The sequence below is a fragment of the Panicum virgatum genome, chromosome 8K (genome assembly GCF_016808335.1).
Source record: "Panicum virgatum strain AP13 chromosome 8K, P.virgatum_v5, whole genome shotgun sequence".
Classification (NCBI taxonomy): domain Eukaryota; kingdom Viridiplantae; phylum Streptophyta; class Magnoliopsida; order Poales; family Poaceae; genus Panicum; species Panicum virgatum.
Genome location: NC_053143.1, coordinates 47,458,377 through 47,473,238, shown reverse-complemented (window position 1 = coordinate 47,473,238; position 14,862 = coordinate 47,458,377). Strand labels below are relative to the sequence as shown.

Below are 14,862 nucleotides of genomic sequence, written 5' to 3'. Positions count from 1 at the left end.
TGTTTCTGGAATCATCGTTAGGGATTAGACTTGGTTGCTGGATTGTTGTTTCCGTTCTAACCGTGAGATGTACAACTTGGACCATTTGTGTATGTGACTGATGAGTCTTGTGTTGCCAGACTTCGTGTTTGATGAATTTGACCCATATGTGGTATGTGTCCAAGTTTCTAATGCTTTGTGCCTGAATTCAAACATTCTGTTTCAACCTTGATGAACTTGGACCCTTCTAAATTTAAATTTGAAGCAGCAACCCCTTTGTGCTGGCGGGCCGACAAAGCAACTGCCAGTGATAAAACTATTTTCCCTGGCGGTTGCTTAAGTGGCCCGCCAGCAGAAATGGGTTACTGGCTTACTGCTGGCGGTCAGTAGCAGCTAGCCCCCAGAGAATTTGTGCTGGCAGCGCCCGAAACCAACCATCAGCATCCTAAAAAGGAGGCGCCAACAAAGAAACTAGTGTAACAGTCCCCCTATAGTCCCGGTTAAATTACTTGGGACTAAAGGGCGGGCCTTTAGACCCGGATACACAGTCCCGGTTGGATATCCGGGACTAAAGGGGTTTCCCAACCGAAACAATAGCCCCTTTCTATACTAGTGTGCGTACATCGGTGCATGCCTGCTGCTTCCTGTTTCCTACAAGGTTCAGATGCATGTTGACTCGTGTTACCTATATGCTGCTGCCTACATGCTTTCGTATGTTGAAAAATGAGAGCCGTAGTGCAAACCATGCATGTGCAGACCATGACCAGAGTCCGGAGGTCCCGTATGTCTCTGCCAATACATCCTCCTTCAGGGTGCTCGTGCAAGACATGCTCCACCTCACCAGGGAGCGTCCGGGCCCCAGCGCCCGTCATGTTTGGGTTCGAGCAGGTGCAGACGAGCTGTGTTCGATCAACAGTGCCTGGGAGACAGAGACCGGCCTGGAGGGAAGCACTGGAAAAGAAGACGAGCATGGGATCAGACGATTGTGCGCCCGGGAGAGCCTGCTGCCACGATTCACACGGATTTGGCTAGTGAGCTCCGATCGGAAAACGAGGAATAGCCCGTGGCTATTTTTGGACAGCAAGATGGAGAGTCTGTTGGAGGCTTAATTTGTACAAATTCTTCAAATTACAATACACAGTAGGAAATAGCAACTCTGTTGAAGTTGCTCTAAAGGATCCTATGAGTAAATCACATTTTTCAGACATATCCTCCATTAATATCTAAATAAGTGGACAGTCCACAGTAATGTAATTGTAGAAGAGCAAATTGCATTTACCGAACTCAGGGATATTTGAATCACTTTGGATTATTGTATTCTAAATTGTGAATTGGCATGGTAATCTGAATTATGGATTGTAGTAATCTGGTTTTATTTGGTACCCTAGATTATAGGTGATGGATTATTGTTGGATGTGGCTTACTGAATTCCAATAATCCACCTGTCAGATTATTATATTATGTCCCATAATCTAGCTAGGCATTTTGAATCTCTTAGAGATTATTGTTGTTAGATAAAGTGATCCATATAGGCCCTTAATTAGTAGTGGCGCCATATGCATTGGTTGCAACATTGCTGTGTGGTGATCCAAATCAACCCACAGTTGCCCCATCTGCATTGATTTGCATCGTCAGTGGATGACATTTTTTGGCAGTATATTCCACGAGAGTGAGCTCGATGTTGTGTTTCCGTTCTTCGGTGCCACATTTCTGTTCAACTGAGCATCCGGTCCAATCTCCTATTCAGCTAAAAGCTCACGTGATCCAGTTCCAAATATGTCCTCCAAGCAAGGTTTACCTGAGAGTTGAGAGATAAATTACGAGGTGATATACTCGCTGCCTATCAAGAGACGACTTTTACGGAGGTTGTCGGTTTTATGCAAGCATATATGAACTTACCTGATCAGATATATAAATCTTCTTTATCCAGTTTGTTGAGCTCACGTATTATATCCCATACAAAAGGTCTTCTGCTCGGGTCTTTGTGCAAGCAGCTTTGAGCCAATTCGAGGCATTTTGTCACTTGATGAACCGATGGCGCACATTTTCCTGATTTGTTCCACCTTTGTTTCCATCTACAAAGTACCTGCCATTTATCTGAGTTGACTAAGAATAGTACCTGAATATTTAGTACAAAACTACAAATTACCATGAAGGCACACCGTTTGGAGTTCATCAAACTATCTGGGTAACACCAGAATTTTATCGTTTGATGCTGAACTCAAGCATCCTAAAATTATGGACCAATATATTTCTGAACCATATATTATAGTGATAATTTCTTGTAAATTCTACATTGCCAGGAAAAAAGAATCAAAACGGTCCTTGATGGATACTAGAAAAAAAAAATCAAAGTACAAATTTTGTCATACTCATATTGTGAAATTGTCATTTTACCTAGTAACATGAACAAATTATTTTTTCAGAGCTAGCAAAAGTGCAGCTCTGAACTCTTATAATTCATAACAAACTAAAAGTGCAGTTTTCTTTCTTCAGCTGTCCCTTTGTCGAATGTGCATTTGATATGGGACAATTAGTAGACGAAATGTGTGTTTTGTGGGTGGAGACTTAAATTTTATTGGTTGGGGTTGGTGTTGCCGAGAATTTCAATGGGATAGAGAAAGGAATTTGAAGGTCTAAATCTTACGATTCGAAACCCAAGGGGTGGGTGGTAATTGAGCAACAGTATTGAGCATCTAGTGGCTAGTGCGGTGGCTCCATCGTCAATAATTATTTACAAAATCAGCCAAAGTATTGATTAACGTTATGCCCTGCCATGTTATAACCCTTGCAATATATAGTTGGCCCACATTTTCCTGGTTAGATTAAACATGACTAAAACATTATAGTCTCCTGGCCCAGCCAAATTAAAGATTTGAATAACACCAGCCAAAATTTTGGTTGAAGACTTTCGTTACCCTTCACAAAAGATTGCCAGTTTTTGTGCAACTTTCTAATAAGTTTTTTTAGTATAAATAAGATGTCCTTAGCCTTCGCCAATGCATATAGACAATTAATGTAGTTTGGATGTATAGTTAAAATGCATAAATATGTAGAAACAGTAATGTTGGCATGGTTTATGAAAAAGGGATCAAATGAAATGAGACAAATCACACGTACATTAGTAATACTAGGTTTCGTCTTACTTCCAGTCACCAATTCTGTGATTACAACACCCAGACTATAAATGTCTGCCTTACGTGATGTCACGCCGTCAGACATCCTCTCAGGAGCCGAGTATCCACTGGATGATAAAAATGAAAGTTCATTATGACATAAACAAAAGGGAAGGTATGAAAATACAGAAAAAGAAGAAATGCACCATTCCAAACATGGAAATCAATCATATGCTTCAAAGTGGAATGAGTTTTTCAACGAACTCCATGGTAAGCTTGCATGATATAATATAGAATAACAAAGAACATTTCGAAAGTCAGGAGAGACAATTAACATGAATCATACAAAGCGTTTGTTGTTCACTCATACTAGCACCATGCAGTGGGGAAAAAAGAAAAACAATTATTACCTATGCATCTTAGCAATTTCCAGTTTCTGACCAGCAAACTAGAGTGATAATTCTATGGAACCTTATGAGTTAGGCTACTATAGTGTGTAACTTACAGCTGCCGCAGACGTTCATCACTCGTACATAGGAGTTTTGATATACCAAAATCTGCAATCTTTGGAACCATGTCATCATCTAGTAGGATACTTGCAGGTTTGAGATCCATGTGAATGATATCCTTTTCCTTGTGAAGATAACACAAACCCTCACAGATTCCCTTAATTATCTGATAACGTGTATGCCATTCAAGCCCACTTAATTCATCTGCGAAATAAAATAACAATATGAATGTACTCTATGCATCTACCAAATGGGCATTTTGTGTTTTCTGTGTTTGACGTGTAACAAATCAATAGTGAAATAAAATGAAGAACTGGCAAAAATGAAGGTTATAAAATTAAAGAAGTAAAATGATTATATTAAATGTATTATATACTCATGTAAATGCAGCTAGATTTATATTGTCATACCAGAAAGATTGTTGCTAAGATTTCCTTTGCTTAAATACTCGAAACAGAGCAATCTTTCACGTTTCTCAGCAACGACAACGTCACCACCTATCTCTACCTTCTTTTCTACTGCATGAGAACAGTATCCTAGAAACCGCAATATATTTTGGTGCCGAGCCATCATCATATTTCCAATCTGCTGATGAAACACCCCATCGTTAATATTGAGGCTCCCTGGAAGCCTTGTCACAACAACAATCTGCACGATACCCTGTTTAATAACCTTATGTGTTAGCGTGGCCATGATCATATGAAGTCCAGCTATGCTGTATGGAAACTTGTTGGAAAAGTCCATTAAAAAGATCAATTTTTACCTTGAAACATTCTCCGAGTTCATTATGACCAATCTTTCGCTTATCAGAGAAGTTTTCAGTGATGAATTGTAAAAGTGGATACGAGAGATTACTTGGCTTCTCGCTTCCTTCAACTATATGCTCCAATATATTTAGATCCTCATATATATCAGCAAATCTATGTAAGCGACGTGGTCAAAGTTATGCACAATGAAAAATCAGCTTGCTTCCTAAATAGAGCAAACTAGCCGGTACAGCTTCACAAATTCCTTAAAATGCCCAAAATCTATTTTTTTCTGTTTGGTCCCATATATAACTCAACATCATTCATTGGCACCATGTAAGTAGTAGATTATTCAAAACCAATCCCCTTAAGTCAGACTAGTATTTTAGTTATTCGGCCTTGTTAGATGGCAATGGGAAACATAAAAAAATCAATGCAATTTGTGCTCTATACATCAAAGTACTCAATTCATTGCACATTATTACCCCAACAAGCAATACAAATTCAGAAGGGTCGATTCAGCTAGCTCCTAACCATCATTTGTATGTGAGTATATGACTGGCAAAATCAGATCGTTGTAAGGTGCCATACTAGTTAATGCAATTGCATCTCATTAGTTGGATAAGCACTAACTTGACCCTATATATTACCTGGTTCTTCTGAGAAAACAGAAGAAAAAGGAAACCAGGCTTGTGCAAATTAAGAAAATATAAGTATACAATAACATATGGTGAATCTATAAGTTCCCATGTCAAAGTGGCATAGCAACTTAGTAAAAAAAAAATAGCATTCATACCTAGAATATTCATGAAGAGTTTGTACAGACAGTGCCTTGAATGTTTTAACAACCTGTAGTTCAAAGCAAAAAAAAAAAAGATAAGCAGGTTTATTTTGTCATCTTAAATTTAAGTAGAGAAAAGTAAAAATCCAAATAAAGCATAGCATTCAAGAATGTGTAGTTCTCCAACTTCCTAGTGTGGCCCGAGCTTTGTTGCTAGCTTTAGAGGAATTACATTTTTGGGGTTTGGCTGGAGCACAAGGTGTTAATTTTCTTTTGGCCCTTTTGTGCGGGAGGAAGGTTGACCAACCTATGCATGTTTTGTGGTCCTGGTCGGTCTTTTGCTGAAAAGGGCATGTTTGTTGTTATCTAGGTGTGGGTTTGTGTGGTTCTTTTGTAAGGGATCTTTCCCCGTGTTTTGCTCTCTTCTTAATATAATGATACGCAGTCCTGCATGTTCGAGAAAAAGAAAAATTAAGCATGAACATATAATGATTATGCCTCATGAGGTTTTATCCATGTGGGAGCATAGGTTGATCAACTAGTTTCATAAATGCAAAAAAATGGTCTGAGTTCCCTGCTGTAGACTAGATCAATGACTTAAACACCATAACTTTTTGAAAGGTTGAAGTGTATATAACGTCCAAGAGCCAGCATTGGTGTAGTTGCATGTCTAGTAATTGTGTGTGAACTTTAGTACTCCCTTGCAAATTATAATGAATCTGGGAACTAAGCACCATGGTTATCATTATGCCCCTCTTTAAATAGCCAGGGCTAATAAGCTTAGTTGTTGGACGACTCACAATTGTTGGGTAAATCCTGATTGAGATGAATTGTGATTGGCTTAATGACAGCCTGGATGGGAGAAATTAATTATCTTATGGGGTTGGTCCGCAGAAGTCCTGATATTTTAGTTCCAAATTTAAGTGCCAGAAGTCCATTTTGGAACCGAGGTAGAACCCGAGCACTAGAATAGTGTTTCAGTAATAACAAATTGTTACGCTATAAAAGGTGAATAATGCCAAATTTATCAAAACTTTAAAGGCTTTTTTCCTAGGCCTTCTTTGCAATCGCCTACTCTGATCATGCTTTTTTTTTCTCGAATACGCAGGAGAGCTGCGTATCATTGTATTAAGAAGAGGATGATCCGATTACAAAAAACCAGCTCACCACCATGGATCAGAGTGATGAGAGGAAAAAGTTTTGACCAGTGTGGACTGTTACACAGAACAAAAAAAGGAAGGACCTGACCTAGGAACAAAAGAGCACACTAGAACACACCTAGGGGACCCTTCCTAGTCCCAGACCAGTAAGGCCCTTAGCTCCCCCTACTAGCCACAAGTGAGATTCATCTTTGAATCATTTGTGTGGCTTTTACTCTGATCATGCTACTTTTACTCTGATCATGCTACTCCCTATGTTCCAAATTATAAGTCGTTTTTTGCTTTTTTTTAGGTACAGAACTTTTGCTTGCACCTAGATACCTAGAAAAGATAAAACGACCTATAATTTGGAACAGGGGGAGTAGCATGATCTTATTGTGAGCTTACTTCAGCTATGAACTTCAAATATAATGCCTCAGAAAAAAGGGTGGAATATGGACTAGACAAATTAATATGTATATCCAGCACGAAAAGAAGGTAATCATTGACCATTGCCTTGAACCATCGTACCTGATGTAATGAAGAGCTTGGGTCATTTCTCGGCTCATTAACAACTTGAGGAACCTTTTGAATTGTGGTTTCTGTCTCATTAAGCTTATGGACTATGTCAGCAATGGTGGGTCTCTCATAAGGCTCATATTCGACACAATTTTTTGCTACTTCGATGCATCTCTTCATTTGTTGGCAGTCTGTATTTAATGCTTCATGCCACTGCAAAATTCAAACATATAGTAAGGGTAACTATGATAGAATGTATAATAGTAAAACACAAAGTAACACAAAATGCATGTCACTAAGATGCTAATAGGCCTCTCAAGATTAAAAATACACATTTAGTATAGTAAACAACTTTTTTTGTGAAACATAACTTCCATTATAAACACCTCAAAGAAACTAAGCTAACAAATCAACAAGCGCATCACTATTGAAATGCACGTTCACCTACAAGGCTACAACTGAATGCGAGTATCTATGGCAAGTCTAGGACTTGAACCTCATTGGAAAGTTCCACCACAAAGAACCTAGACAATTGACGGGTGCCTTCGAAACTTGAGGCGCAACTTTGGGATTCGACGCATACCTTCGAGACCTAGCATGTACCTTCGGGACCTGACGGGTGGTTCTTGCAGTCACAGCAACATATCATACCTCCTAGATGTCCATTTTCATGTAACCTTCGGGGCTAGGAGATGGAGGTACCAAAGATTCAGAGCCTAAGAGAATCTGTACTAACTTCCTAGGTTAGGGTTTAGGGTTTATGGGTTTAGGGTTTTACGGTTTAGGGTTTTAGGGTTTAGGGGGTTTAGAGTTTAGGGTTAGTGATCATCGAAGGTCATGGCTCAGAGAGGCTTAGTGATTAAGAGCGTATTCTTGGTACAACATCAACATAGACTAGGGTGGTAGTATGTCCAACGATACCATGGGTAAATCTTCGTGCCAAGTCTGCACCTCCATGATCATCTCTTTACATACGGGATCTATGTTTCCACTTTATTTTCGTGCAATTAAGTGCCATTATTTCCTAGCACAAGTAGAGAAAAGGTTATAACTGGTGGTAGCTTTTGCATCTTTATAGCCGATTTCGCAAATTGCTAGTAGCTTCATAGGCTAGCATTGTAGGATTGCTCTAAGTCCACCAGATCTAGATAAATCATACATATGCAACATAAGCCACCAAAGATGGGATGAAGATTGAAGAGAAAATGACTAAGTCCCTAAGAAGATAGAAGCATTATTAGATTGTCAATGATTGAGGAAGCGATGTGAAAATATAATGCATACATGGGACATTGTAGTGACAAAGGTTGCTAGCATTGTACATTTCACTAAAGTAAACATCAAAAAGGATTCAAAGTTAAAAATCTGGTTGAGTTCCACCTGATGATGAGAGGATTATAAGCCCTAAAAATGCACATGATAAATGAATAATGCATCTAATTATCAAATGACTAATGTAATATGTCACATACATGCGTCAAATGTTCCAGTGATAAGATAAAGGGGTTGCCAGGATATCTCATGAAGAGAAGCGGTATGGATTGGGCCCGATGGCTAGTTAATGTACAAATATACATACAAGATAATCTTTTCTATGCATATATGTACATTTTTGGATATTGGAGATGAATGTTTCCATGATATTTTGCAAGAGAGTTTAACTTATGTTAGATTGGCATTTTTATAAAATTTCTTAAGGACAAGTAAGGAAAGGATTTGAAGTTCTCGTAAGTTCAAGAGATTATGTCCTATTTAATAATGGCTTCTTTATAGATATTCTATCTTCCATGATGAAAAATTAGCTGGCGATAACTTCAACTTTAATGTAAAACAATCGAGAGAGAACAATGTCTTAGGATGTATGACTAAATGTTCGAATAGCACTATAGGGCAACGTCAGTGATAGTGCTCACTATGGACACCTTTGTATCCCCATATTATCTAAACATCAATACATATTCCATACCTAAATTATTCATTACATGCCAACGCCACAACATTTCCACTATAGTATTGTTTTTTATCTATATTGAAAATTTGCTGGATCACGACCCAAAATGGAAGGATAAGACTTGGCTCAACTATAGGCCTAGGCTTTAGAAAGATACGTTCTAGGGGCACCAAATTGATTCTAAGCCAATTGGTCAGTTGGTATATGCCAGCTAGTTAGGCCACTTTAGGGCTTGCTTTAGGTTTAGGCCTATTGTTTAGTGAGGTTTGCATACCTCCTTGTTAGAGTTGTACACATGGGGCATGTAATCTTATGAGATCACATCAACCGTTTGTGGTGTACCACGAGGCATGAGAGGCCCTTGGCGGTTTGGGCAAAGCTCTCCATAATGAAGACGTCGGGGAGCATTCCGGGAGAGTCCGCACGGAGACCCACTTGTTAAGGGGAATGTCCGTGGGCTATCCACAGCGTTACCCAACTGGAGCTTGGCTCTTGTGAGAGCATCCTTGCATGGGGCTTCAATGAGGACTAGTCAAAAGCATGAGCTTTCCAATACCTCGGTGAAAACATCATCGTGCTGGAGTTTGTATTCTCTAACGCTTCACATTCTGCAATTATTTTCTTGCATTATTTGGTTGTGTGCTTTTATCATCCTAGTCTAGCTTGGTAGGTTAGCTGATATGGTTAGAACCTAGGGTGCAAAACTCTTTGGCGTTAGAGATAGCATCACTTACAAAAACCTAGTGCACATCTAGATAGAACTTGTGTCGTTTTTTCAAACAGTTTTTTACCTTCGTTTTTAAGTGATCTAATTAAACCCCTCTTTTACATCAAGGTCCCTTCAGGACGTAGGGATATGTTTTTCATATGAAAAATAGCAATGAGATCATCCTTCTAGGGGTCTAAATGTTGTATACTGGTCCTTAATATGATAGACAGATAGGGTGAGAGCCCTTATACTCTTTAAAACATCATTGCTGCAAGGGGCTATCTTCAATGCCCGTGGCTCCATGCTTTTATCATCTGGGCCAAGCTATAACAGCGAGGCCTTAGGACTGTTTAGTATGGTTTTGTGTGACCTCGGCTCCTTGCTACAGTGCATAGAGGAGTATGTCTGGGTGCAATGTTCTTAAGGCGCTGCGGCGACTCGTGGCGACCTACCCCCCTCACAACGCCTAGGCGTATAAGGCGCGCGGCGAGGCGACGCCATAGACATATCCTAAATATACCATGATAGTAAAATTTAGTAGCATATACATACCTTTGTTGAGCTGTTGCACCATACATTCTTCCTTCCCAATTACTCCACTCAAGCAAGCAATAGACTAATAGAGGCATCAAGCAGAGCAAGCACAGACAGCAAAGGGAACTAGGGAGCAGGGAAGATAAACACGAGCACAAAGCAGAGGAAAGGGAAGGGAAGACCGGAGATTGGAGATGAATTACCTAGGCATTGCAGTCTAGCAAGGAGGCCGGAGATAGCAGAGGAGGCGCACGGAGGCAGGGGCCCACGCGGTCGTGTACCAGCAGAGGCGGGAGCGCGTGAAGGCGCAGAGGAGGCGGGGCTGCGCCGCCGCGCCGGGCCGCACGGGTCTCGCGGATGAGCAGAGATGCACGGGACCGCGAGGCTGCAAGCGTCGCCGTGGTGATGCGAAGAGCCGCGAGGGTCGCAGTCGCCGCCTCGGCGAGGATCCATGCCACCACCGTGAGTTCCCTCCGTTACCTCTCTCTTCTCTGTTTCCCTCTCCTGATTAAGCCACGACTGGGCTTTTGCCGCTCGATTTCGCGTCCAATTCCCGCCCGCCCTCAATTTCCCGTCCGATTCCCGCCCGCCCCTCGAGTTCCCGCCTGCCCTGCTCCAATTCCCGCCTGCCCTCAATTTTCCGTGCGATTCCCGCCCGCCCCTCGAGTTCCCGCCTGCCTTGCTCGAGTTCCTGCGCGGCACCCATCTATGGCGACCGCCTCGTCCCCCAGGACGCCCAGCGACGCCTTTCGACGCCCAGGCGGACGCCTTGCGCCTGAGGCGGACGCCATAGGCGTTCTGGCAAGGCGAGGGGGACGCCTACCACCCCGAGCACGCCTCGATGCCTAGGCGACGCCTTAAGAAAGAAAAAAATTGGTTTCATCGGCTCCTAATTTACTTTAAAAAGAGGGATAAAAATGGCTCCTCGCAATAGTGTGGTTACAATGCATAGAGAAGCCGAAGCTGGAGAAACAGGGTCTTAAATCTTCAACGAGATTCAACAGTTACATGACCTTGGAAGCACAGAACTGCTTGCCTTGACTTCCAGCCAATTCTGTGTGTAACGATGAAAACTGGCTGTAACTTTCCATGTGGGCAACATTCAGGCCTTCAAAGCTTGACTTGCACATATTTTTTATATAACGAAAGTAACGATCTGAATATTCTATTCCGAAAATGTAAGTAGAAAGGTTAGATAAATTTTCTTACGTTTTCAGTAATACTCCCGTTACTCCCTGTCAATAATCTGGCCATGATAATGCCCAAACTGAATATGTCTGACTTGAATGATATTTTTTGTTTATCAATTAATTCTGGTGCAATATATCCCCTGCAGGAAATAATATGGTTTGAAGCATCACAGCATAATTCACAGTTTCAGTTCAATAAAAGAAATGAGGTCCAAGAGGATGAGCTTACGGTGTTCCAAAAAGATTGACTGTACATATCGTAGATTGATTTTCATCAATGCACCTTGACAAACCAAAATCTGTAATTTTTGGCTCCATGTGAGTACCCAGCAGCACATTTCCAGGTTTGAGATCCAAATGATAAATACGTCCTTGATGAAGATAATGCAAACCCGCACAAATTCCCTTAAGTATTTGATAGCGAATATTCCATTCAAATCCATAAGGTTTCTCTGTAGAAGTGAAGCCAGGGGCACAAAATGGTAAATGTTTTCAGTGTTCATTGTGATATCTGACTATAGAATCTCACTGTTACTGACGCTCCACATTCATTATTTTTGGATGACAAATACTCCAGATAAATAATTCAGTTAGTTTCTACTTTATGTAGCATTCGTGACATTTCTAAGATAATTCACACTGTACACATGCTAAGCACATCGCATCACGAAAGTTATATTCCACATTCATATCATCCCCTGTATATTAAATGATTTCCACAAATGCTTAAATATACAGAAACTATTCAAAGGGCTCAAACTAATTCATTGCAGTAGCTGGACATATTTTAATGATTATAAACTTTGAAAGTTAGCCATGTCTAACACGGACAGGTGAAGGAATAGCTGATTTCGTGGGGTTCATTAGCGCAAATGAGGAGGAACAATGCAGTGCAGCAACCTTTATACCTTGAAGATAATCGTGAAGGCTTCCATTCGGTGCATACTCAAAGCAGAGTAACCTTTGTGGTACCTCAACAATCCTAAGTTTTCCATCTATTTCCATCACTTCCCCATGTGATTCTGCACAATACCCCAGAAATCTTACAATATTTTGGTGCTTTACCCTCTTAAGACATTTAACCTCCTCCAAAAATTGTGTGTCAGAAAGATCCTGCGTGGACTGGGAAAGCTTCTTCACAGCAACCATCCCATTTTTAAGAGCTCCCTGTTTAGCACAGAGCATGTAACTGGTAAGCACTGATCTGAACATTTTACTCTGCACAGGCTATTATATGACATATTACCACTAGCAAGGCAATCAAGAACAACAGTATACCAGGTAAACAACGCCGAATGCACCACTACCAATCACTTGAGCGAAATTTTTTGTGATGGATTTCAATATTCCGTATGATATCTGGATGGTGTCCTTGCTCACGTCAGCAAATACGCGCTCGAGGTCTTCAACTTCACTTGCTTGTTGGTCACTCATTTATATAAGTTACAAAATATTGCTGAAGAGGACGGCTGCAATTTTTCTTCCTGGCAAACATAAATTGAATTCTGTGCTGAAGAATATAGGTCTTAAAAGATCAGAAAGAAGCCCCCTAATAAGCAACTTTTACCATGAACTGTAACAGGTTAACCAAATGCCTCTTCCATTTCACCAGAAACAAATGTAATGTACATATTGGTGGGCGAAACAAAGAAATTTAATCAACCAAGTAATAAAACATCAAACAATAATTCCAAACACACAGAGAGCAGTGGTTGTCAAAAGGCTGCCCCATTACTGGAGCTTAGAGTGAACAGTTTTGTTGCATATAAGTGGATCTTGACGCATTTGACAGTCAGAGGGTAAAACTGAACTGCAATGTCTCCAATTTCTAGAACAAGTGTATTCCAGAAAATAAATTCGATTTTAATTTAGGTTATGAAAAAAGAGAATTAACCTTGCCTGCTCTCCTTTTCGAGCAACGAGTCACTAGGAAGCATAGAACTATTTCCAGACTTCCTATAAATTGAACGCATACCCGCTTTTTCGGATACTAGTATGCAACCGCACACGATTAATCGAAGATTTGAATCTGCAATCTCGAAGCAAGCTGCTTGTTTGCGCTTTCCGCATGACACAAGATTTGTATTTCATCCAAACTGTAGATCTAATGCGTAGGAATGGATAATCGCAAAAATCAGTGCTAAGAGGGATTCAGAAGGACATCCGCAAAGTGTAAAAACAGGAGTATTATTAAGCATTCCGAAATGTTTCAAAAAAGAGGTGGATCTTCCGGAAGCACTAACCTGCTGGAAGAGACCTGAAGCGAAACCAGGAGCAGCTGCTCGCAGCGCAACACAAGAAGACCGCACGAAGAGGAAAGCGTAAAAAAAGGCGTGAAGGAAGAGGAGAGTACGAGACTTGTCACGTGCACTTGGTCAACGGACAGTGACTATTGGTCGGTCGGTGAAGGCATCCAGTTTCCTCGGTCCGAGTAGTAAGGGGTGCCTGTTTGGTTGTTAGTCTATTCTAGGGGAGAATTTCTTCTGCATGGCGGACTAAATGAAGTCTATTTACAAAACTTCTTATAGGATGGGTGTAATTTTTCGCGACGAATCTAATGAGGGTAATTAATCGATGATTAGAGGACGGTTACTGTAGCATCACTGTAGCCAATCATGGATTAATTACCGTCATTAGATTCGTCGGGAAAAATTATACTCATCCCAAAAAATGTTTTACAAATAGACTTCATTTAACACTCCATGCATGCGAGATTCTTTTCTTGGATTGCGTGATCTAAGATCTCTAGATTAGTATATGTTTACTGTAGCACAATATTATCAAGTCATAGACTAGTTAGTCTTAATGGATTCGTTTCGTGAATTAGCCTCCATTTATATAATTGGTTTTATAATTAGTCTATATTTAATACTGTTAATTAGTGTCCAAACATTCGATGTGACGGGGACTAAAGTTTATGTAACATCTCGTAATTTTTACGGAATGTTATAAATTCCAAAAATACGAGTTTTCAAAAACTTTTTGTTTGATTATGTAAATAGCTAGAATAATTTAAGAATATCTTCTATCTATCTCAAAAGTCCTAGAAATTAAAATTAAAAGCTAAAGTAACATAAGGACCCTAATGCTAGTGTGATTCATTTGAAGTTTTGAGTTTAATTTGAATCTTCCTTGTTTAATTTGGCTTGATCGATTTTTGTTTGAAATTGTGTGGGTTTTAATTTGAATAAGTCATTCAAATTAAAACCAAATGCTAACTCTCTAACCTTGGGCCAAAACCCAACTGACACCTAACCCAATCCCAACCCAGCTAACCTCTCTAACTAACCCAGCCCAACCTAGCCCGGCCTGCCAGCCTTTCCCGCGCGTGGCCTGCACCAGCCCAACCCACCTAAACCTATCCGGCCTGACACACCTAGCCCAACCTGCTAACTCCGGCCCGTTAGCCGCGCGTAGCCCAGCAGCGCCCCGCTCCCTCACCCTGAGACGCTGCCAATCCAACCCCACTGGTCAGCTTTTCCCTTCCTTCCAACCTCTTCGCCGCTCCCATGCGTCACCACCCGCGCGGACGCCGCCGCCCGCTCGCTCACGCCGCGCGCGCCTCCCTTCCCCCTCTCCACGACAGGGCACCGCAACCGCCCGGTCTCCGCGCCGCGAGACCCGCTGAAAAGCGCCTGCCCCCCTTGCCGGCCACATCCCGCGTATGCGCGCGATCCCGCCCGCGTCGC

The 14,862-nt window shown here is 41.1% G+C and overlaps 1 protein-coding gene across 1 annotated transcript; it reads right to left on the bottom strand.

The window, feature by feature from the left end:
• Positions 1-1,067: 1,067 nt before the first annotated feature.
• LOC120644931 (cysteine-rich receptor-like protein kinase 25) lies at positions 1,068-13,538 on the bottom strand. Its single transcript, XM_039921675.1, has 13 exons — positions 13,417-13,538; positions 12,452-12,657; positions 12,082-12,340; positions 11,403-11,625; positions 11,193-11,313; positions 6,802-7,002; positions 5,147-5,199; positions 4,368-4,524; positions 4,015-4,264; positions 3,601-3,808; positions 3,100-3,223; positions 1,879-2,065; positions 1,068-1,777 (listed from the first exon to the last, which is right to left on the bottom strand). The coding sequence occupies exons 2-12, from the start codon at positions 12,605-12,607 to the stop codon at positions 1,883-1,885; spliced, it is 1,935 nt and encodes a 644-aa protein (XP_039777609.1). The 5' UTR covers positions 12,608-12,657; positions 13,417-13,538; the 3' UTR covers positions 1,068-1,777; positions 1,879-1,882.
• Positions 13,539-14,862: the final 1,324 nt, after the last annotated feature.

Excerpts from the sequence above, each read along its gene's own strand:
- LOC120644931 (XM_039921675.1), bottom strand. The coding sequence starts at position 12,607 with ATGAGTGACCAACAAGCAAGTGAAGTTGAAGACCTCGAGCGCGTATTT. Across the intron at positions 12,341-12,451 it reads CATTCGGCGTTGTTTACCTG|GGAGCTCTTAAAAATGGGAT; the intron begins GTATACTGTTGT and ends TGTGCTAAACAG. Across the intron at positions 11,626-12,081 it reads CCTTCACGATTATCTTCAAG|AGAAACCTTATGGATTTGAA; the intron begins GTATAAAGGTTG and ends TCACTTCTACAG.